The 25,325-nt window shown below is 38.7% G+C and overlaps 1 protein-coding gene across 9 annotated transcripts in view; it reads left to right on the forward strand.

The window, feature by feature from the left end:
- The window catches only part of cacna1c (calcium channel, voltage-dependent, L type, alpha 1C subunit), a 447,138-nt gene that overhangs the window by 401,581 nt on the left and 20,232 nt on the right, over positions 1-25,325 (forward strand). For 4 of the 9 annotated variants that reach the window (XM_069192105.1, XM_069192111.1, XM_069192110.1 and 1 more), the window contains 15 exons: positions 2,092-2,139; positions 6,339-6,476; positions 7,710-7,775; positions 8,276-8,367; positions 11,744-11,900; positions 13,158-13,285; positions 14,500-14,596; positions 16,167-16,269; positions 17,971-18,072; positions 18,699-18,826; positions 20,215-20,349; positions 21,385-21,737; positions 22,342-22,368; positions 23,278-23,406; positions 23,999-24,117. In XM_069192105.1, the coding sequence (XP_069048206.1) occupies positions 2,092-2,139; positions 6,339-6,476; positions 7,710-7,775; positions 8,276-8,367; positions 11,744-11,900; positions 13,158-13,285; positions 14,500-14,596; positions 16,167-16,269; positions 17,971-18,072; positions 18,699-18,826; positions 20,215-20,349; positions 21,385-21,737; positions 22,342-22,368; positions 23,278-23,406; positions 23,999-24,117 (1,822 nt within the window). The remainder of the gene's footprint in view (positions 1-2,091; positions 2,140-6,338; positions 6,477-7,709; positions 7,776-8,275; positions 8,368-11,743; positions 11,901-13,157; positions 13,286-14,499; positions 14,597-16,166; positions 16,270-17,970; positions 18,073-18,698; positions 18,827-20,214; positions 20,350-21,384; positions 21,738-22,341; positions 22,369-23,277; positions 23,407-23,998; positions 24,118-25,325) is intronic. The other 5 variants (XM_069192107.1, XM_069192114.1, XM_069192113.1 and 2 more) reach the window with 2 other exon arrangements.

A 25,325-nucleotide genomic window follows, 5' to 3' on the forward strand; every position in this document is an offset into this window, starting at 1 on the left:
GAAGTGAATCTCTATGTCAGAACCTGGGTTGCCTAAAGGCTGAGAATGAGACATGAAAGTGGTGTTTGTTGTGAAAACAAATTGTAAAATTTATTTAGTTCTAATGTTGATTCAGATATATTTAGCTCCCCTATGTACTCAATGATACTGTCTGAGAGCTACGCACTGTTGAGATTGTCCTAACGTCTTGTGATGTTAATAATACTGTAAGAGTGGATTGAACTTTACTCTTCCCTAATTCCAATATAGAAATGCATTTAGAAATCTAACTGCAAAAAAACCCACTGCAGGACAAATTAATTTTCCACATCTGCAATAACATCATGGACGTACATGAAAATCCTCTTGCTATCATAATGTTCCCTTTAAAACAAAGACAAAACATAGCAGAAGAGGGGATTTAATGTGTGTAACTGAAAAACTTAACATCCAAAGTTATTTAGCTTGTCGAGTAGTCTGGAGGTTTTTGGAATTAAGCTGTAACTAGGATTCTTCCAGTGGTGGCTCATGACAGATCAAGCACTGTTAAGATGGGCTGTGTGCTCTGAGCCAGCCACATAATCAGTGACAGCTGGGTTTGTCCTCAGTCTGTCACTTTTGTTGTCTGGGCTGTTGAAAAACAAGAGAATGAAGACAGTGCATGCTTCAGAGAATACATGCCGATAGCCTACATCTTTCACAAGCTACACTATCAAATTTATTGGTAATGTTGGCAATTGCTCACAGATTTTCACCATCCCAATTTATATATTACATGTATATCTATTTAAGGAATCTGGTTTCCAGCTCTAACATACTCCATGTAAGTCTAGGTAGTTTTTAAAGAACTGCAGTGGGTTTGAACAGTGGCTGCAGCATAAAGACGGTATTCACATACTGTCGCATGCTAAAATACACAGCTCCTCGCTGCACCTCTCAGACACACACCAGTCTCTCCCAGCACCCTGAAAAACCTGCAGGAAAGGGAAGGAGTCAGAGCTGACTTTGAGATGGGGACTTTTGGAAACCCATCTCCCCCTTCTGTTTTAAAGACCAATGGTATTGAAATGAACATATTCAGAAAAACTCAATGACACGGAGAATGAAAAATTAAGAAAAAATATTTTTGAGGCACACATTATCATTATACTTTGTCATTTTGTATGATTTTGGTTTCATCACCACTTTTTAAACTAATTTTCATATAAGATTCTTAGCCTTTTTTTCTCCAAATAATAAGGTCATACCAGACATACCACTTTTTAAAAAAGTAAAAGTAAAAAGTAAATAAACATATAAAATAGTTTGTTCTTGTACTTGACCAATATGAATGGCAGCAAGGTGATAAAATCCATCTTGTTTTCATTTTGTGGCTATCGACACAGAAAAAAATAGCTTTGCCATAAACCTTAAATTTTTCCTCAAAGGATTCTTTCCACCAAGATAAAGCAAACTTTTGAAAGATGAAAATATCCCTTCATTCTAGACTTTGAGAATAATGTGCAGATCTTAATCTAATGTACAGCCACTGATAAAACAGGCTCATGTGGAATTCCATTCCTCAACTGCAGGATGCATTCTGTCTTCTGACACCCCTGGAGCAAACTAAGACACAGGATTTTATGTACTGTATACAGTCAGTCCAGTTTATTCATTGAGAGTGGACTGCTAACTTAGAAAAAACTTCTATAAAAAAGCATAACCCCCACATGAGATAGATAAAAGATGTACTGTACATTTCTATTTTCCTGCTGAATATTAGTTTTTTAGTTTTTTGGCCTTCCGAGGATTACTCTTGAAGTTTCATATTTAACTTTGCTTACCTTTATTTTTAGAGATTAAACACACTCACTTCCTTAACACTTTTTTGGGGAAATTTTATTCACACACATTACTACTGTAAAATTCATAGTTTCATGTCCCTAAGACTTATGTTTACACCACTGGTTCAGTCGTTAGAGATATAGAGGTGCAGAAGCCCTAAAACGGTTGCCTCAAGAGCCCCCAGCACCAGATGAGCTGCCCTTTGACCCAGGGCCCACAAGCTGGAATGCTTCTGTTCCTCAGTAGGTTACCCTACTATAGCTTTTATTTGTCTGCCTTTCTTTAAAGCCAGCTGACTCTGCCTCATCTTCCCAATCCTCCGTGGTAAGACAAATGGTACGGACAGACGGTAACCTTTCTCAAGCCCCTCCTGTTCACTCTAGCTCCACCCACTGCCTCACCACTCCAGATGAGCCGCATGTTGCCTGTGACTGTCTGTGCGTGCCAACTCATACATGGGTGGATCTTGTTGCGATGGCGTCTAGCGTTGTTCAGATTGTGCCTGTCCCGTGTGTCTTGCTGCCCTCTTGTTTACTGTGCTCATATTGTGGCACTGTGTTACCCCCTTCCTCTTGTTTTATCGTCTTCCATTGGAGAAGTGGGCGCCTTGTTTGAAACTAGTGGCTTTAAAAAATACATAAATAGAGGTGTTTACAAACCTGTACCTAACAGCTTGCAGTTCTGAAATGGAATATGTATAACAACAACAAATCGTGGGATGTTGAGAACCAAATTGCTCTGATCAAGATTAGCAATGATTGTATTGCTCAAGTAAATTGAAGGACTTTAGCTGACATTTTTCATACTGACATTTTTAGAGCAGAATTTGCCCCAAGTAAAGAGTTGATGTTTTCTGAAAAAAAAAAAACGCTTCAGATAACAAAACATTATCTCACTTGATATGGCTTTTTATTATGTTTTTTTTTTCAAGAATAGGGAGGTGAATCAGATTTAGGATTTAGATTTCTTTTTCAATTTCCTGCTGTGTTTTACTGCTTTTACTACATTTTTGTGTTGCTCACATAAAACTTGTTGATGTATTTATCTTAAATGCATTAAGGTTATATTATATTCCATGAGCGGCAGAAAAACAACATTAGTAAAGAAGAACAGTGATCACGAGTCTAAGTTCACCAACAGGGATAAATGGACACCTACAGTAACATACTGTAACAATGTTAGTTGTGAAAAATCATAAAACAACAGCTTCAAAAATTACCACTGAACAGAATCTTCTCCTTACGTGATCCAGTCCAAACAAAAGTTGTATGTTGTGAGCTTCACAATGTTGATATTTATGGTAGGGCTTCCATTTGGAAACCTCTTGCAACTAAGGCCAATATACTGCAATGTATAACCTGGTGTAATGAGCACAAAACCTGGACTTCTGCAGTGCAGGAAAATGAATATGGGCTCATAAATCTCTTTTTGCTACTGTACATGGACAGGTTTCTGTATGGAGAAAGCCAAAGGAAACCACCAACATTGTCATGACAGTTAGATATGGTGGTAGATCTGTTATAGTAAGGCAGTCATCTCACAGTCATTGGGTCCATTTGTCCATTTATTACTCTGAATACATTCTTCATAGCAGCAAAACTTTATCATCACTAAGTGGTAATCTTTGCAAGCTTCCTCCTTAAGAAATCAATATGGTATCCTGCTCACAACTTTGGCAGTTTGCACAGTAGTGTGATTTGACTGACCTGGATCTGGCTAGAATTAGAGCAGAGATGGAACACTGCCAAGATTTGCAGATGACAGCTCAAATATTGTAGTAACTGTGTCTGACACTAGACAATTTGAAAAAATGAAAATGGGCTCTGAAGAAAATGCTACCATTTAAATGGCTGGCCTTGTGCCTTGGACAAAATAAAATACCTTGGACAAGACAATGAAATGGAAGAACATGTCAAGGAAAACTAAAGAAAAGGAAGGAGTGCTCTGATTGGTTCAATAAAATGTTGTCTGGCTTATTTACCCAAATGAAGAAAAGGACATAATGTTATTAAAAACTGGACTCATTACATGTAATTGATCAAAATATATTAATTTAAAAATCCGCAAGTGACCAAAACTTACCTAAAAGTTGGTCTATAGGGATTGACTATGGAGTTATCACTTAAAGTTGTTTGTGTCCAGAGATGTCCAAAATATGAATACCTTCATACCAACTTTAAACCAAAGGTAGGAAGATGCCAGTTGGAGTGAAAAGAAACGCTTCAAAACAATTACTGTCCACACTGGATTGGATAACATCTGATATAACAGATTTCATGAAGAGATCATTCATGCTTAGTAAGAGATGAGACCACCCTGAGTCCTGACACATCCTACCTGAGTTCTAGAAGGCCTCAAATGATCACACATCTGACATGATCTGATCATATTTAGCTGCGGATGTGGCTGTGAAACTACATTCCAATTCATCACACAATTGTTCAGGTGTGTTCCTCCCCATAAAAGACAATCCAATACTGGAACATTGCACAAAGGAATGCCGGTGTAGCCCTGGTCATGTTTGGAGGAGGATTGCGATACTGGGAAAGTAGTTGTCTTTGTCAGCGAGGTAGCGCTAAATGTGGAAGGAAAACTGGTTGCAAAATGCAAGAAGTTGTCCAAGCTGCATTTAGAGACTATCCTTTCTAAAAATAGATTCTCAAACTTATCAATAATTGCACACCCCACCATCATTCCTTTTCCACCAAACCAATCTTTTTCAATAACCCAGTTCTGTGCAAAAGGTTTTCCATCAACAAATGCAGATTAAACCTTGAATCATCAGAGAAAATTATATCTTCCCATCTTATTTGACCAAGGTTACCTCTATTTCCTGATATTCATGGGCAAGTTGATATTAAGCAGGTTTAGGCCATGAAATGCCATAATAAGCACCATCCATGGTCTGCTGGACCTCTTTGCACTGTTCTGTCTCTGAAGAATTAATTGTGTGATTTTGCTTCAAAGGACTATCATTATGAGTTGATTCCATGTGGCCAGGTGAGCCCAGATTCCTGCTTTAAATTAGGGAGGTAAGAACCATTGACCAGAGATAACGGCAAGTGGCCAAACTGCAATTTACTGCTGAGGAAATCACAGGAGACAGTATGGGGGACAACATTTTCAGGCAAGGCATTGCCTGTTTTGTTAAAGCCAAGGATATGGATATACTTTTCTGTATAAAAGTGCCAAATCACATTATGTTTTAACAAAGTGAGAATGACATATCTACCAGATGGTAGGATTCTTATGGGACAACTTTAGGATATATTCTGTGAGACATACATTCTTTAAAATTAAGGAAAGAAACAATATCACCCTTTCCTAATAGATTATGCTAGCATACATGCAGAGAAACCAGTTTTACACCATTCCAATGTACTCTATTAAAATGTCCTGCAAATAAAGGAATGAAAGTATATAAGGTGACGTTTTAAAGTTTGCACCCACCATTTTCATTATGCTTAGTTTTTTGTGAGCAAAAGTTGTAAAGTTTGGAAAAAGTATTAATGGTAATAACTGTTTTGATTCGTAGACATACTCAAAAGTGGCTTGATGCCTTATTCTCATTGTTCTAAACAATTAGCCACATTGGGTGTAGCAAGCATACTATATCTAGAACCTCTAGAATGCAATTATGTGACTCAGAAGGGTTACTAACAGCTAACTGACCTGAACCCATTGCCTTTTTTTGTATCAGCTGAAACTCACAATAAGTTATGAGACCTATTGCAATCTACCCTTTTCCCTGCTAAGGTGGTGAGTGTAGGAGTGAGAGCAGAGCACCAGAGCTGCAAGCTCACAGTAGTTTTTTGGTGTTTATAAGAACATTGTTAGTTAACAATGTTCCACTAGTCACTCAGAGTGGTAGAGAAATAAAGAAAAGGAGTGCAGCATTCCCTAGCAGGCCACATTTATAGGAGGTAGAGTGAAAAAATAGAACTATGTGTAGGGGGGGGAAAGGGGAAAGGTCAAAGAGCAGTCCCAGAAGTCCATCTTTGGGGACAGAACACTACAATATTGTTCAGTACGGGCCATAATATTTTCAATAATAATTGAAACACCCAATGTATAATATGAATTATTGGCTGAAAAAAGAGCAATAGCCTTCAAGAAGTCAGAATATTAAACAATTTTAAATGACATTTGAAAGTTAATGACCTTTTATGAAGTATACATAAAACCAAAGAAACTTCAGTAGGTGACAACTAATGTTTGCAAAACTGAGTAAGGTTTGTTCCAATGTCATATGACGATAGTATGATGATTACTTTTGTGGACAGTCACAGATCAGACCTTATAAGAACACAATTAAGAGTAAAGAGTCAGGAAATTAGTGATATCTGGCATCAATTCCTCCTTAATACTAGAATATTTGACTGGAAAGGTTAGTAACAGACAGTGTGAACGATTTTTTTAAAGCCACTAGGATGTCCGTGCTTGCCCAGTTCTCTCCAGGCTGTTGTGTCAGAGTGTGATCAGTGCCTTGAGGTTCGGCCTGGTAACCCACTGTATGTGTACTGTATATAAAAAAGGGGCTACAGAACACAGAAGACAATGCCAGGATCTCCATCACCTTCTTCCGGCTTTTCCGAGTGATGAGGCTTGTGAAGCTCCTGTCTCGGGGGGAGGGGATACGGACCTTGCTATGGACATTCATCAAGTCCTTTCAGGTAAGCGAGACTCAGCTCCCAGCAGGGATGGGGGCTACGAGGAACATAATGTCTCATTAGAGGTGAACAGGCAAACACAAAATGGATCAGATACTGTGGTTCACAATTGCTCAGTTAAGTTCCTCCTTTTCTGTGTTTCAGGCCTTAGCCTTTTTATGTTATTTTTTATATGCTTCAGTTATGCGTAATAGTGTATTATGTGTACGTGTAATACATTGTATATGTGAATTGTTATATGTAATTGTTAATATGTTATGTGTATTAGAGTTATGTGTATACAGTACTGTATTTTTTTTTTTGTTTTTTAAAAACACACATAAGTAGTATTACTGCTACTGCAAAAAGGAGAATATATGCAGAACTCTAGTTGCTTGGAATTTGTACTGACTTCTGTAGGAAAGAGTACACTTTTATCCGGTTCTTAATAAAAGTCAATCTGCTGATTATGGTCTTGACTCTCACTGAAAACAGTGTATAACTCATATCTCAAAGAACATCTTTAACAGTTTTCTGACATAACCACTGCTATGAGCTCCAGAATGAAAGGAAGCATGTAAAATGTGTTCTCTGCAAGCACATAAATATTTCTGATCCCAAATGTACGTTGTGTGAGTTTGGTAATGCTGTTGTGCAGGTCCGGAATGATACAAATTTTCAGTCTTGATGCATATTATTATTATTATTAGTAGTAGTAGTAGTAGTAGTAGTAGTAGTAGTAGGATAATCTGCAGTCTGGCTGGAGGGTTGTAGTACATATTCATTTTAAATTCATACATTATTTAGAAGTTGTTATTTGTTCTGTATTCAACTATTTAAGTCCAAAACATGTTTTAAATTTAGTGTTCTTATTTTGTACATTTAGAAATTCCTGAATGAATAGCATTTCTGAGAAAGATGAAGATATGCCTCTGAATTTATTAGTCTATCAGGTTCTTCAAAAGCTTAGGTGGAAGTTTAACATTTCCACAAAAATGTCTAAAAGCCTTAAAGCTTAATCTTTCAGCAAAATATGTGTGCCTGCTATGCCTTAAAACAGGCTTTTAAAATTACCTCGTTATTATTTTGTAGGGCTTTCTTAAAGGGTTTTAGATTGTCACTGCTTCATGTCTAAGCTATTCTTAGCTATGCCACCCATATGATTTTCAGTTCATCTTTTAATCACACTGGACTTTAAGTTTTTATAAAGTTTTTATAAAATTTGGAAAAAAGATAATGTTTTTGTTGTTTTTTTAGGCTTTGCCGTATGTTGCCCTTCTTATAGTGATGCTGTTTTTCATCTATGCTGTGATTGGAATGCAGGTGAGTGTTGAAGTGGACTGTGCTTTTCTGGACACCAATCAAAGAAAATTGTCAAATCCCATTCTTAAGATGCAAAGTTATTCCATCCCAACCCACATTACTATCAGTTAATTCTGGGGATTCTTCTTAAAGGTGGAGTCAGTCAATGTGGACTATGTATTTTGTTAGGTTTACTTTTACTTCCATCGAAAGAACTCCAGCACATTAACATTAGCGTCCATTTTTAGACGCTAGAGTTTTCTTTGGTTGGCTTGAAGGAGATTTTTAGTTTAATTATGTGAACAGTGCTTCCTTACAGGCATATTACTTCCTTGAATATCCCAAGACTAACTTGGCCTTAACGTTTGCCCTTTGATGAATTAAATTAAACCTTCACTCTTGATATGTGTACCCTGTTATTAGTTTTCTTATTTTTGTTCTTTCTATATTCAGAACTGTACGTTTAGGGTAAATGAAAAAGAAAAAAACGTCTTTCATGTCTTTTAATGTGTCCTTAACAGATGTTTGGTAAGATTGCACTGAAGGACAACAGTGAAATCAACCGAAACAACAACTTTCAAACCTTCCCGCAGGCCGTGCTACTGCTCTTCAGGTAAATGTGCTGAGATTAAATAGATGTTTTCTTTTGAAAAATAAAAGTAAGATATAAAATGAGTTATAAAGATCTTTTTATTATCTTAGGCCTCTTTATGTGCAGTAAACCTAGGCGTTGTTAGTAGCCCTCTGTAAAATACTAGATGGAATTAGTCTCCTAACTAAGTGCCTTTAGCTCTTTTATACACTAGGTCTCTTTGATTTCTAGTCTAACTTTGATTATTGTGAACAAATGTGTTCTTCAGTAATAGCACATTGCATCACCCCCTGGCGAACTGAATAGAACTGAATTCTCCCCCAGCACACCAATAATAGGGTGCATTGGTACTGGTACTTGGCAACCCACTGACGCTAAGCAGGTATGAGCCTGGTCAGTACCTGGATCTGAGACCTCCTGGGAAAAACTAAGGTTGCTGCTGGAAGAGGTGTTAGTGGGGCCGGTAGGGGGCGCTCACCCTGGGGTCCATGTGGGTCCTCATGCCCCAGTATAGTATAATATACAGACTCTATGTGGTCATTCAAAATCCCGAGGCGCTTCTTGTAAAGAATAGGGGTGTAACCCCGGTGTCCTGACCAAAATTCTCATTGGCCCTTACCAATCATGGCCTCCTAATAATCCCCATCTATGAATTGGCTGCATTACTTTGTTCTCCTCCCCACTGGTGTGCGTTCTGGCGCACTATGGCTGCAGTCGCATCATCCAGGTGGATGCTGCACATTGGTGGTGGTGGAGGGAAGTCCCCATTACCTGTAGAGCTTTGAGTGGAGTGTCCAGAAAAGCACTATACTGTATAAGTGTAGGCAATTATTATTATTAATTATAAGCTGCTGACACTGCTGTGAAAGCTAAGAATGGGTTTAGAGGGGTGAATGTAATATGCTTTATTTAGGACGGAGCCTGTTATGGAAGATGACATACTGGATACTGGATAATGCTGGATAGGCTTTTGTTGGGTGTCAGTTAACTACAGTAGCTTCAAAGAGAAAGTATCAGGGTTCTGAATAACATAGTGCTATGCTACCCCTACTGCTGCCAATATTGCAACTAAAGTAATACTCCTGTCATGTTTCTTTCTATTATGAACAGCATGCCTTGTTATTTACAATAAGTGACTTTTACTAATCCTGTTTGCATGATGCTGTCTCTCATACATTGTTTTTGATACAATAAGTGAGGCATGGTCCTCTTGAGGTGCCCATCAACAATTTCCAAAAGGTCAGTTCAATAAATGTCAAGTAGGAACATCTATTTTTCTGTTCCCTGGCTTATCATGGGTCTTTAGAAAGTGTCAGATGAAATCAGATGAAACATCATGTTTTAATTCCTAAAAGCAATGCACAAGACAAATTACTTTTGAAATCATTGAATATGGAGGAGGGCGCTGCGCACTGCGGCAGTTTTTCATGTGTTTTAGTTTATCTGTTAAAGTTTTATTTTTACTTATGGTATGTACAGTGCCTTGCGAAAGTATTCGGCCCCCTTGAACTTTTCAACCTTTTGCCACATTTCAGGCTTCAAACATAAAGATATAAATTTTTTATTTTATGTGAAGAATCACCAACAAGTGAGACACAATTGTGAAGTGGAACGAAATCTATTGGATTTTTGAAACTTTTTTAACTAATAAAAAAATGAAAAGTGGGGCGTGCAAAATTATTCGGCCCCTTTACTTTCAGTGCAGCAAACTCACTCCAGAAGTTCAGCGAGGATCTCTGAATGATCCAATGTTGTCCTAAATGACTGATGGTGATAAATAGAATCCACCTGTGTGTAATCAAGTCTCTGTATAAATGCACCTGCTCTGTGATAGTCTCAAGGTTCTGTTGAAAGCGCAGAGAGCATCATGAAGACCAAGGAACACACCAGGCAGGTCCGTAATACTGTTGTGGAGAAGTTTAAAGCCGGATTTGGATACAAAAAGATTTCCCAAGCTTCAAACATCCCAAGGAGCACTGTGCAAGCGATCATCTTGAAATGGAAGGAGTATCAGACCACTGCAAATCTACCAAGACCTGGCCGTCCCTCTAAACTTTCAGCTCAGACAAGGAGAAGACTGATTAGAGATGCAGCCAAGAGACCCATGATCACTCTGGATGAACTGCAGAGAACTACAGCTGAGGTGGGAGAGTCTGTCCATAGGACAACAATCAGTCTTACACTGCACAAATCTGGCCTTTATGGAAGAGTGGCAAGAAGAAAGCCATTTCTCAAAGATATCCATAAAAAGTCTCGTCTAAAGTTTGCCACAAGCCACCTGGGAGACACCCCAAACATGTGGAAGAAGGTGCTCTGGTCGGATGAAACCAAAATCGAACTTTTTGGCCACAATGCAAAACGATATGTTTGGCGTAAAAGCAACACAGCTCATCACCCTCAACACACCATCCCCACTGTCAAACATGGTGGTGGCAGCATCATGGTTTGGGCCTGCTTTTCTTCAGCAGGGACAGGGAAGATGGTTAAAATTGAGGGGAAGATGGATGCCGCCAAATACAGGACCATTCTGGATGAAAACCTGTTGGAGTCTGCAAAAGACCTGAAACTGGGACGGAGATTTATCTTCCAACAAGACAATGATCCCAAACAAACAGCAAAATTTACAAAGGAATGGTTCACAAATAAACGTATCCAGGTGTTTGAATGGCCAAGTCAAAGTCCAGACCTGAATCCAATCGAGAATCTGTGGAAAGAGCTGAAAACTGCTGTTCACAAACGCTCTCCATCTAACCTCACTGAGCTCGAGCTGTTTTGCAAGGAAGAATGGGCAAGAATTTCAGTCTCTCGATGTGCAAAACTGATAGAGACATACCCCAAGCGACTTGCAGCTGTAATCGCAGCAAAAGGTGGCTCTACAAAGTATTAACGCAAGGGGGCTGAATAATTTTGCACGCCCCACTTTTCATTTTTTTATTAGTTAAAAAAGTTTCAAAAATCCAATAGATTTCGTTCCACTTCACAATTGTGTCCCACTTGTTGGTGATTCTTCACATAAAATAAAAAATTTATATCTTTATGTTTGAAGCCTGAAATGTGGCAAAAGGTTGAAAAGTTCAAGGGGGCCGAATACTTTCGCAAGGCACTGTATATTGTTGTTCCTGTCATTTTTTTTTCTTCTGTCCGTCTGTACACCAGCACTGCTGCTGTAAAACAACTTGACCTACCCCCGGGGATAATAAAGACTCTCTCTATGGGTTTTATTATAAAATACCAGGATGTTAGCAATGGAAAGTAAAGTCACGTGTACTGTATGTTACTTTGACTGCTGCAAAGATACATAGAAAAGTTCAATCTAAATAATTCCATGTCTGCTGGTACTTTGATTTAAATGACTCTTTTACAAGTTGAGCGTCTTTTGTGATTGTGTCCATTTCAGGTGTGCGACTGGGGAAGCATGGCAAGAGATCATGCTGGCGTGTTACCCCGTGAAGAAGTGTGAAACGGGCTCCGAGACGGGAAGTGCCAGTGAGGACTGTGGCAGCATCTTTGCCGTTTTCTACTTTGTCAGCTTCTACATGCTTTGTGCCTTCTTGGTGAGTCCCACAGTCTGGCAATGTTCATTCCTTCTTTTTCTAGAGACACATCTTGATTTCTTCACTAAGTACAGTATATGTTTTATATTGACCAACTCAAGGTACTTTAAACACTGTAACCTCCAGGTGTTACGCTACGTACCATACAGCTAAAGGTACTGTATATATAATATATGTGATTACAGTATACAAAGCATAAACTATAAGAAATTATCAATCTCGAAATTTTTAAAGGGGACACAGAATACACCACTGTGAGCAATCTGAAGCACATTTTTACTACCATTATATGGACATTATACTGTATGTGTATACTCTAGTAACTGCCTCCATTGACAAATTCTTCACACTTTCATATTATACACATATCTTTGGTTATCTCTTGACCAAAGTTAGGAATAAGACATCTTCCACATCTGTCATTGCAGACTTCCCATCCCATTCACTTTCACTTTAGTGGCTCCACATTTTACCAATATCCATAGCAGCCTTGTTTGCTCATTGGCCCATCTGCAGCAAGGGAACTACAGCACCTACCAGGGCTGTCCGATACCAAGCTCTGCTGCCACCCATTCACCGGCCACTACACCTTTACTCTCATGCATCACTACAGTGCTTGCGCTCTGATTTCATTATAACAATACTGACCACTTCATACAAGTAAAACTGATCAGTCAGGTCAAAGCGTGTGTTATGTTATTAGAAGTTCAATTCCATCATCAGCTTTCACGAATCTCTTTGTGCATACTATTCTCTTCATCCCCCCCAATTGTATGACGTGTATATCTGAACTGGTCCAGCCAGCCCAAAGCTTGTGCGAAAAGCATGTGGGGGTGTCTTTTTGGTGGGCTTCGCACAGCCTGTCCTCACAACTAGACTAGCATTCCCTCAGCAAGGCAAGTAACACCAAAAACTCTACACATATTTTGTCACTGTATCATTTTCATACGAATCTAACTGAGCTCCTGAAATATACATCATGGTACACTTAGAACTTTCCTTTATTTTAGTGATTACTGTCTGTATTTAGTTCAAGATCAGTTTTTTCAGACCTAGGGCAATTATCTTCAGTAAAAGCTGATGTGCTTCCCTTTTCCAGAAAAGACAGTAAAGCTATTGTTTGTACTGCTAAACTAGCACTAAAACCTTTATTGTCAAACTTACCCTAAATTGAAATATAAAATATAAAATAATTACAGGACTCATTTTAGAAAGTTGTGCAAACTAGAGTATGTTGAATACTCTTTCCCTCCACAGATCATTAACCTCTTTGTTGCGGTTATCATGGACAATTTTGACTACCTGACCAGAGACTGGTCCATTCTGGGGCCACACCACCTCGATGAGTTCAAGAGAATCTGGGCTGAATACGACCCTGAAGCCAAGTCAGTAACTGTCTTCAAAATATATTCTTTTATTCTTCTTAGTATATTTGTCTCCAGTGGGTTTTTAGCTATTTCTGAATGGAGAACACCTTTACCAGACATTAATTGCAATTCACAATCTTAAAATATTATAAAAGATGTAGTAAATGACAGTATTAATCAAAACGTGAAGTCAATAAACGTGCCATTTTCAAAGTCAGTTTGTCCATTACAAAGTGAAAAAGAGTGACAAGTGACAAATTTTCCGTTTTCTCCTGGGGACACCCTAGGTACCTTGTTCAAAAACATGTATTCCACTCACCTGGTGACTGGGATATTAATTTGTTTTTCCCAGTTGACTCAAAGTGGGGATTTGTTCCATTCTTCTCCCATGAACACGGGGATATCTGTCTGTGAAAATGATTCACCCAATTCGGTACTGCTAGTTTAAAAACTTGTTAAGGTCATTTCAGAATCTGTCTTCCCCTGTTATTAGGGGAGACCCTGATTACTCTTCAACAATCTCTGAAATATTAAGTCAATTTGTTGCTTTTAGAATGCTTGGTACTAATCTTTTTAAGAAAGCATCTTCCTCAGAATCCTATGGGGATAGATGTATACAGTATATGCTGTAGATCTATATATTGTAGATATATACTGTAGATGTTTTGTGAGGAAGTCTTACACCAGCCATTCATTCAGTGCCAGTACATGACTTCAGAATACAAACATCTTTCTCTGTAAGGTCCATCAGTTAGGTAGTTGAGTTCAAGCTAGTTGGAAGCATGAAACACTAGGCGCTAGAAATATTTAAATAATCCACATAACATAAATAATCTACTATTATTAGACACATAAAGAGGCCATTCAACTATTTATGTGACAGGACAAGGTAATTGTGTGTATTGGATCTAATTTCTAAAGATTTGCTATAGGAAGAACAGACAAAGGGGGTGAATACTAAGCAATCGACATTTTAATTTTTGAAGTTTTGTTTTACATCATTGCAATGGGATGAATGCTTTTACAAGGAATCATCAGAGAAAAAAGTATCTAAACTGCCTTATATTCACATGGTACATAAAAAAAATTCTGAATAACAAAAGTATCATTTAAAATTAACCTTGCTTTATGGTTAATGTAGACAGGAGGAGGAATGATGTCCGCACTTTTGTCTAGCAGTGACGCCTTACATGTTTACAGTAGCTGAGATCTTGCTGTGCTGTCTTTTGCAGGGGAAGGATAAAGCACTTAGATGTGGTGACTCTACTACGCAGAATACAGCCCCCTTTGGGATTCGGAAAGCTCTGTCCTCATCGTGTGGCCTGCAAGGTAACACTCAAGATCCAGGGTCTCCTCTTGTCCTTAGGTGGAAAAAGGAGGTTACGTTTCCAAATAGCAGTTAATTTGTTCTGGGCTTGATCCGCTGTTCACAGTTCTGATATTTGAGTAAAAGAGCCAAATGTCTTAAAGAAAAAGTAGAGAGATTTCAAATGATATACTGTATATACTGGAAACTATATGTTCCTCCAGCAACTTACCTGTTTAAGTACTCTTAAAAGAAGACACGCTGAGTTCATGGATCTTCCTCTTATTTTCCATTGAAAGACATCTCAACATCTTGGATATCAATTAAAAATAAGGAACCTGTAAAAACATGTTAATTGCAAGACAGCATTAATCTGCCTTTGGCTGTACTTTCAACCTGCCTGTTGTTTCAATATCACTGACGTGTCTTCCAAAATCTAGAACTTGACAGTGCATTTTTGCAGCTAAGTGTTCACTGTATTGAGTATGGGGCATCATATTCAGCATGTGCTGAGATTTACTCCACAGCGTGCATTATTGATCTTATCGTTGACATCTAGAATTTCAGTTTATAAAATAATCCAGGAATCCAGTATAAGTAACTACCTTATGGCTAGCAGTGGTTTGGTGTCTGACCTTCTAACTAGAAGGTTTTAGATTCAAATGCCAGATAAGATGCTTCTTGGTATGTTCTCCTTATGTTCTTGTGGACTTTCTCCCACAGTCCAAAGACATACACGTAGCTTAACTTGCTTTTTTGTTTTTTTATGTCTCTGTGGGGCTGACATTACATCCAGGGTGTATCCTACAGTAGCTTGCCCGTTGCTTGCCAGGAGAGGCTTTGCAGTTAGAGCAGTTAGAAAATTGATGGATGAATTTGCAACATGTTTCAAGTGGGGGGCGTATTCAGAGTTCCCTTTAAATTAGTCTGTGTGTCACTTAATGATCTACCAATGTAACAGCCAAGCATGCTATGACCTTTATATGCAGGAACAGGGAAGGTATTTTAAAAATAGAGGGATGTTAACTTGTTACTGTAAAGTATTGCTGTATTATTTAGAGTGTTCTTATATATTTAATTCATATTTGTTTATTTAAACATCAGTGCAGGGGTAAACATATTGCAATATTTTGCATAATCTTTATAAGCATCCAGAGAACCTGACCTGGCTGTCAATCCAGCTGTTCTTTACTTTAAAAACTGAATAGTAAATACAGTAATTGATTATACTATTTACTGTTTGATTTCACTAGCAATATGTATTTTTATATTTGTTATTGCTATATTTTAAATTTATACAGTCACAAAATGTGTTCAAATGAGGAATGAACACAAGCAATGTGACTATATTTAGTGTAGCCAAAATTAAGTTACTCTGTAAGCTTTTTTTATAGTTACAGTAAATACAGTACGTGCTATATATTTGTTTGAGTATAGGCCCATCATTATGGCTGAATCAAAAGGCTTGGACATTCTAACTCTGAAAGTGTTTGTAGAGAATGTCTCAAATTACTAAAGCACTGGTAACTAAGGACCATTCATGACTGATTACATTTTCCCAGTCAATGGTTAAATGATCTTCTCTCTCTACAGCGACTGGTATCCATGAACATGCCTCTCAACAGTGATGGCACAGTCATGTTTAATGCCACTCTCTTTGCTTTGGTGAGAACTGCCTTGCGGATCAAGACTGAAGGTAAAAGGAATTCCTTTTTCTCTGTTAATGATGGTGTTTCAGGCTGCAGAGTGGTGCAGTGATTAGCATTGCTGCCGTGCAGCTCTGGGACCCTGCGTTAAATTACTAGGGTGCTATCTATGTAGAGTTTGTAAGATCTCTGTCATGGATGTCAGAACGGACAAACCGTGGAGAGGCAGGAGAGCGGAAAAAGACCCATATGTGTAGCGGTGGAATGGGGGGTTAGCCCGGGCTCAGCAGTTCGGGAGCATATAGAAACCAATGCCCTCAGGCAGCGGACATGGGGCGACCTGGTGCCAGCCGGATCTCAGGACATCCGATCGTCAATGCTGATCACAGGAGCATAAGTGACCCGGAAATATATAGCACCAGAGAGAGAGACACCGGAAGGAGAGCAAAGCATGGGAAACTAGGGACAGGGCAGAGTAGGAGCGCCCTCTGGCTGCAGGGGGTGTGACAATCTAATCTTGTTTGCATGAGTTTGTCCAAAACATGCTGGTAGGTAAACTGGTTTAAGATTGGTCGTGGTGGGTGGGTGTGCATGTTCGAGTCTGTGTGCACTTTGTGATGAATTGAGACCCCATACAGGGTGTATCCCTCCTTACATCCATCGCTTGTCAGGTTCGCCTCTGGCTCCACCCGTGACCCTGTACTGAATAAAGTTTTAGTTTTAAAATGGAACGATGGATGTTGCCAAAGTAATCAGGGTTTATAGGATTCTATAAGTTGTTCTCAAAGACGGTTTTCCGAACTCATACATCAGAAAGACTACAGAAACCAAAATTTTCCTGCAGCTAGGATCACACCTTCCCCCTTCTCTTAACAACAGACTACTTTTCTTCTAAATTTTCACTATTCATTGCAGGTTTAATTTCACACCTCTCTACACCTATTCTGACTTCACACCTCTTGATTGGCCTCTCTTTCTGTCCCTTGCTCCCGCCTCTTGCTCCTCTCCTCTCTCCCAGCCTTTGTTCTCCCGCTACATTACCTTTGCTAACTGTCCTGTCTTTCTCACACCTAAAGAAGACTCAACGGCCGAAACGTTGTGTTTTCTTTCTTCTTTTTTTCAGCATGGAATAAACCTATTACTTGTCCCTTTGCAGCCTAAGCATGCTGATGCAGCTACCCACCTGAACTTATAGGATTCTGTTTAGTTGCTAAATTGAAACCCCTCCCATCCTACAGGAAGTGTGTTTTTATTTTATTAAAAAATAACAATGATAAAATATATAATTGATGATGATCTTTCATGAACAGCACTACAGTATATAAAATAAAGATGATTACAACAGTAACAAAGGTTGGACAATGCCTCTTCACTCATACATATAGACAAATTTAGAAATATTCTCCAATGTTATTTCTCACCAATAAAAAAATCATGAAGAAATAATCTTAAAGATACTAATCCAAAAATAAAGATACTATTTGAAATTTCTTACATTTTGACAATGTAACATGACAGCAATTTGTTTCTTTACATCAGTGTTCCTCCATAGTTTAACAGAGTACTGTATGTCTTAATTTTCCATGTGACTTTTTCAAGGTAGATCATACTATCCCATATTACCCATATCCTGATGTGTCTGAAAGCTAGATTTCAATAGAGAAAATGTTCTTATCATAGTTTTTTTAGCAGCCCTGGGACCCTGGGTTGCCTTTTGATATTTACAGTATATTGCTTTTTCTGATTCACAGGCAACCTGGAGCAGGCAAACGAAGAGCTCAGGGCAATTGTGAAGAAAATTTGGAAAAGAACCAGCATGAAGCTCCTGGATCAAGTTGTGCCACCAGCAGGAGGTCAGCCCTGGAAACCTGCAGGACAGTGTAGTGTCTGAGTTCCAGTGTCCTAAAATAATGGTGTTCATTATTTTAGATCATCACTGGGCTTTGTAAAAGCCATGTGAACAATTATTTAATGATTCATCTTCTGTCAGACCTCTTAAAAACCAGTTAGTTGTGAATTACACAACTTAAAAACTGAACTGAAGAGATTTATGGTTTTAGATTTGGATTTATACTTTTGTGTTTTATATAACATTGTGGGGAAATACGTAGGTGCAAACGAATTAATAACAAAACCTTTGTTTTCATGACTCTTTCATTATCACCCTTAAGATCTTGGCCAAGTAAAATAAAGGATCACTTCACACTGTGGTATCACAGTAATCACAGTTAATCATAGTTACTAGTGCTTACCATTACATACTGCAGAACATCATAGAGTAATCACAGTTACTGCAATGTATTCATGATACACTGTGACATCTAAGGAGTGCAGACATAGATCAACTGAGCTGTAAAGAGTCATTTTTTTCCAACTTGAGTTTTTGACCCTGCAGTGTCTGTCAGCACTAAATTATACCAACTGATTTTGAATGAATTATCATGTGCAGTAATGTAATAATGTTTGTCTTGTCCTATAGATGATGAGGTCACTGTGGGGAAGTTCTATGCCACCTTCCTCATACAGGAGTACTTCAGAAAGTTCAAGAAGCGCAAGGAGCAGGGGCTGGTCGGGAAACCTTCCCAGAAGACTGCTTTGTCGTTGCAGGTATCCCAGATGCACACATTGATGTTTATGCTGAATTTGTCGTATTGATTTAAAAGGCAGGTCTTGCACTTCTGAAGTTATGAGGTTCTTAAGTGAAAAAAAATACATATTTAGATGAACTTCAAGACTGGGAGACCACCTCGCATGGTAGATAACAAGTGGGGGCTTTGCAGGTAGCAAAAACTAGCAATGAATACCACTGTGGTAGAAAAGGCTGCGTATGATCATTTGCATTTTTAAAATAATGTGGGGAAACTATACAGCAAACAAAATGCAAGAATTGATATACTGTACAGTAAGCAAAGAATTTAAATCAGGGCATGCTATGATAAACTTGTGTAACACACTAGGAAGGCCTCATTTAGAATATCGCATACAATTTTGGAACAAGGTTTAGGAAAATAAAATGTAATAAAAATGTGTTGGTAAGAACTATTACTAAGAGATGTATCTAATAGTATCTAATTTGCCAATGTGGGATCCCAGTTTGGAAAGACTGTAATCTGTAACTCACTGTCTGCTGTTTAGTCACTCTTGGTCTTCAGCTGTAAACTCTTATACTCTATAACTGTCCTTTGACGCATGTGTTTTTAAGACAGTCATTGATGACGTGGTGGTAAAGGAAGAATTTCCAGGCCAATTTCAGAATCATTGATTATTCAGAATCTGGCCTCACCTTAGTGGGTTCTGTTATATAGTTTAATTCCTCTTGTGGGCTGCTTATTTGAACTCCACTGTCAGATCACCTTTCAACAGATATACAGTACTGGCAAGGCAGCCAGGATCCATAATATGTGGAACATTTTATATTTTAGATCGAACTCACTGCTGTTCAAGCAGTTCAGGTAACATGCCTGTTTTATCTTTGCATTATTCGCATCCTGGAAAGATTTAAATTTCTTAAGTATTAATTCTGCCTCCTTCAATTCCTTTGTCAGAAAATGTTTCTTTGGTACAGGCACGTGTCTCCAAAGCTGCAGTCTGTCAGAAATCAGCTTCTGTAGAAATGGCTGCTACGTATGCTTCCACTGCATTTTGATTTGGCAGCTCTGGGTGGCATCATGTAGAAAGCACGGCAGACATCTGCTGCACAGGCTGTTAACATCTTGAAGCTAGTCAGAGTACTGCAATATGTTTTATAATGTGCCTAGCCTTAAATAATAAAATTGAAAAACCACAGACAATATGTAGTACTGACATAATATATCATAAAAAAGCCAGGTAAGTAAAGGGCAAAATTTTTAAAGCTTTCGGCATACATTTTTCTTTAAACTATGTTGCTTCGAATTGTTCAGGCCACAAATATATTCTGCCTCCTCATACCCCAGCCCTGCTTCCCTCAGTTGACCTCTGTCACTTCATCTGAGCTCAGGGAGTGTGTGTTACAGGCGGGCCTGCGCACTCTTCACGACATTGGGCCAGAGATTCGGAGGGCCATATCAGGGGACCTCACTGTGGAGGAGGAGCTGGAGAAAGCCATGAAGGAAACTGCCTCTGCTGCTTCAGAGGATGACATATTCAGGGTAAGGATTATGGCATGCTCAATTAAGATGCTCAAAAGGTAATTCAGTCACCATTTTACATCTCTGTTGCTAATGACTGGTATGTGTCTGGGGAGATGCCCACTTCTGCAAAGGACTGTAAGACACCACTTACAAAAAGTATCCTGAGACAGTTCTAATCATGTGATTTCTCAGCGTGTGGTACAGTAGCATATTCCTGCTGACCTTTACTAGACATACTGTAGAGCAGGGAGTTGTGTCAACACATGGGCTGCCAAGGAACAAGATTAAGTCAATTCCACACTGAAAAGTAAAAAGAAAAAGCAGGGTATGAAACTAACGCGTTCTGTGATTTACTTTTGTACTTTTTTTTCACCATTGACATCAAACATATAAATGACTCTCCTTACATATTGCACTGTATGTATAAGAAAATGAAAGCTGTCCTATGTGTGCAGTTGTGAGCAGTTATGAGTAAATAAATCAATAAATAAAGTCAATACATTATTTTCTTTCATTGTTTTTCTTGTGATTGCTGGATAGGTAATTAACATGATTAAAGTGCACACAGATCTTTTTTGTTCCACATTGTCAATTACTGGTCCTGAAAACAACGAGTAGCTTGAAATTACAGTAAATGTAGAAAGACATATCAATTAGCAAGTCTGACAGGTTTTTCCTTGTTGTCAGTTTAAAATGTACTAAATAGGGGATTTAAAAAAAATAGTATGTGTTTATTCTCACAGTTCTATCTGACACTGCTGCCAAAATAATGTTCTTTTTATGGATACATTTTAGGAATGTTCTTTGAGTGCATGTGTTTGGCATCGCCAAAGCAAATCTTCAAAATATGACTTAATTTTTTGTCATAGTGTTATACAAATCTTCTCTAATACACAAATATTTCTGTTTTTTAGAATGTTAAAATTCATTATTCTTCATTTTGAGATGGGCACATTTTTTTCTTTTAAAAGAGATGTTATAAAAGCAGATACATTTTATGGATATGTTGGTCAATTTGACAAAATTTCTAGTGCAACCGTTTTCCCTCAACAGAGAGCTGGTGGTTTGTTTGGCAATCACGTCAACTACTACCAAAGTGATGGGCGGAACACGTTCCCACAGTCCTTCACTACCCAGCGTCCTTTGCACATTAACAAAGCAGGGAACAGCTCTGGGGACATGGAGTCTCCCTCTCACGAGAAGCTGGTGGACTCCACTTTCACACCCAGCAGCTACTCTTCATCAGGCTCCAACGCCAACATCAACAACGCCAACAACACTGCCATAGGCCGCTTCCCCAGTCCAGCCACGTACCAGAGCACTATCAGTACAGTGGATGGCCAAAGAAATCCACTCACCCCCAGTCTTCTCCCCCGGGCAGCCGCCTGGCAGCTCAGTGCCAAGAGGTAATTGACACACCTGCAGTTTATTCTGTGCTGAGGTCAAGGTCCTGTTGCTAACACTTTGTCCAATTCTCTTTTTTAAAAAAATCCCAGAAATATACTGTAAACTATATCGATCTCTGAATTATTCTTTGTCTTCTTATCATCAGCTTTTTAATTTTATCATTAGATACTAGTATATTGAAACTGAATTCCAAAGTAAGTAAAACAACAATAAAAAACTAACATAAAGGATGTTAAGGTCATTCCTATAATATGTGGAATGAGGTGTAGTCTAATGGACTGTAAAAATATACTGTAGGTACGACTGAAATATTGAAACATTAAGTAAAAATCTTAGATACGTTTAATGGCTACTCTGTCTAAATAAAACTAGACCAGGATTCCATTTTACCTTATCAATTGCTATATGATAATAAAATATAATAAAACCATATGAATAAATAATATAATGACCAATCATTTACTATTCAAAGCTTCATTATCTTCAATAATGGAGATTATATAGCTCATCTATATTTTTTCTTTCTTCTCCATTTGTTACACCTTTGACTTTATTCTTAACAAACTCTCTTCTGTTTTATTCTCTAACTGTTTCTGCAACCAGGACACGTTATTATGAGACCCTCATGCGGTACGTTTCTCTCACACAGTGGTGACATTCTCAATCACAGCATGCTAAGATTAAGGCGAAGCACATATACAGTACATCTGCTCAGCAAGTTTCTTAAACAATCAGGTCTCCATTCAGAGGACAGGTCTGAAAAAGATTGGACTTGGATCTCCACCATATCATCAGCTTACTAAGACCAGGACACCCTTTTGTGGCTATGCACAATTTGTATACTCCACCTGAGTTTGCATGGTTTAATTTGTAGTTGGACAAAATATCCTTGTGGCTTTCCTATTTCCTTAGCTTTGGGGAGTTAGTTTTTGAGGCTTCTTCAGCCTCAACCAACACATCCCGTGTTCTGCTATACTTTATTCTTCTACTCCTGTAGTACTATGCAAGCTCTCAGCATTGATAGAACTGGGTTACGTGTTGTCTTAATGTCTCTGAGCTCAACAAGGGTTGTTGCCAAATTGTTAGCAGCTGGAAGTTCCAAATCAGAGATACTGCATGAAAAGAAGGAAAACTCTACTGTCTATTACGTTTATCCTTTAACATTAACAATAACAGCACTGAGTGTGAAGCCTGGATTGCACATTTTTAATAACTGAGTCATTCCTCAAGCACTGCTTCTGATATGATAACACGGTGGCGCAGTGATTAACATTGCTGCTTTGCTGCATTTGGGCTCTGGATCCAGTTCTGGACCTGAGGTGTTATCTGTGTGGAGTTTGTATTTTCTTCCTGTGTTTGCGTACCGTAGGTTAATTGCTTTCTGTCAAAATATACCTTAGGTTTCAGTGTGTGCATGTTTGTGTATGTGTCTGTATGTGCCCTCGATGGTTTGGTGCTCCACCCAGAGTGTATCTTATATATCAATTATAAATAAGTTAGGTGATTCCTCAACATACTAACATGATATTTGTCTCCCAGGTCTGACTCCGGAGATAGCCGCCTGCCCATTATTCGTCGAGAGGAGGCGTCGCCTGATGAGACATATGATGAGAATTTCACCGACGAGCAGGAGTACTGCAGTGAACAGAGCATGCTCTCCTCTGAAATGTACTGTTCTGTCATGTACTTTATGCCTTTTCAGTCCAGTTTGATATGAATGTTGTGTTTTAATACTCATGTTTCTAATGCACAGCAGGGAATCAATGTCTTTAAACTTTGTACAGTATGTTCTTGAAGTGGACTATGGGAACTAAGACTGTAGGAATGATATACTTTATTTCTAAATCAGGGTTTACCTGAAAACATTATTGAGAAGGATTTCAATGGTAGACTAGAGATTGTAAGCCCCCAGGTTTGGAAAATCCAAAATGCTTAAAGTGATACATGTTTCCTTGTTCAGATTTTTACATTAAACAAGTTCCTGCACAGGCAAACAAATGAATGTGCTCTAATTAAAATACTGGTCAAGATGCAACTTGAGTAGCAATGCTGTTTATGGCTTTTGCAAGGTACCTCGTGTATCTCCCTAATATCTAAAAAATCACAAGATGAGCCCTTTACATTTCTGATAAAATGTTGCTCCTACCTCAATACTTCAAAACATAGAATGCTTCTTATGGTCAGTTGAACACACTCTGCTTGTATTTGCTTTCTGTTGGAGGTTGATGTGTGGGATGATGAAAATCTGCTATGTTTGCAGGCTGGGATACCATGACGAGGAGAGCAAGCAGCTCACGCCCATGGAGGAGGGCGAGGACAATGAAGAGAGGAAGCTCTGGCAGTCCCCAAAGCGAGCCTTGTTATGCCCAACAACACTAGGTAAGAATGCAGTAGGCATCAAAGTGGGCTTGAGACTGTCTTCTGCCAGCAGCCATGTCACCCTGCAACTCACAACTGACAACCCACTGAAGCTCAGCAGGTGTGAGCCTGGTCAGTACCTGGATGGGAGACTCCTGGGAAAAACTAAGGTTGCTGCATGAAGAGATGTTAGTGGGGCCAGCAGGTCACCCTGTGGTCTATGTGGGTCCTAATGCCCCAGTATAGTGATGGGGACACTATACAGTAAAAAGGCGCCATGCTTCAGATGAGATGTAAAACCGAGGTCCTGATTCTCTGTGGTCATTAATAATCCCAGGGTGTTTCTCAAAAAGTGTAGGGGTTTAACCTCTGTGTGGTGAGCGTTCTGGTGCATTATGGCTGCAATCACATCATCCAGGTGAGGACTGCACATTGGTGATGGTGGAGGAGAATCCCCATTACCTGTAAAGCGCTTTGAGTGGACTGTCTAGAAAAGCGGTATATAAGTGTAAGCAGTTATTATTATTATTATTATTATTTTTCTGTTCAGATGGTATGGTGGGTTTTACTGCATCTTTCTGGAAACTGACAACCCTGAAGGCTGTGTTGGCTTTATTCAATGATTACCTGCTTTTGATTATAAAATTAGGTTAGCACAGAGAGACTGTGGTTAGCATAGCTGCCTCACAGAACTGGGGTCCTTGAGCTGGGCTGCTCTCTGCATGGAGTTTGTATGTTCTCCCTGTGTTTGCATTGTTTTTTTTCTGAGTGCTCCTGTCGCCTCCCACCACTTCAAAGACTGATAGGTTTCTGGGAAAGTAGGCTGTAGGTGTAGTCAGTGTTTGTGTCTGTGTGTTCCCTTTGATGGACTGGTATCCCATTCAGGGTGTATCCTGCCCTGTGCCCATTGCTTGCTGGGATAGGCTCTGGCTCCCCTGCACAATTAAACTAGATGAAGTGGTTACAAAATGAATGTTAATTTAAATTGGTTCAGATAAGTGATTAAATTACATAGTTACCTGAAAGAGTCCAAGACTAAGGAAAACCTCAGAAGGGTTTGAAGATGAAATGCAATAGAATAGACAATAGGTAAAAAATAAAAACAAAAAAAATATTTACTTTTTAAAAGAAAAGCAATAATGCTGTAATTGATGTTTAATTCAATTTCATTCTTTACTGTGTTCTTGATAAATGCTTTTGCAGTGAACTAGAAGTTTGTTGTAGCTTTA

The sequence above is a fragment of the Lepisosteus oculatus genome, chromosome 7 (assembly GCF_040954835.1).
Source record: "Lepisosteus oculatus isolate fLepOcu1 chromosome 7, fLepOcu1.hap2, whole genome shotgun sequence".
NCBI classification, from domain to species: Eukaryota; Metazoa; Chordata; class Actinopteri; order Semionotiformes; family Lepisosteidae; genus Lepisosteus; species Lepisosteus oculatus.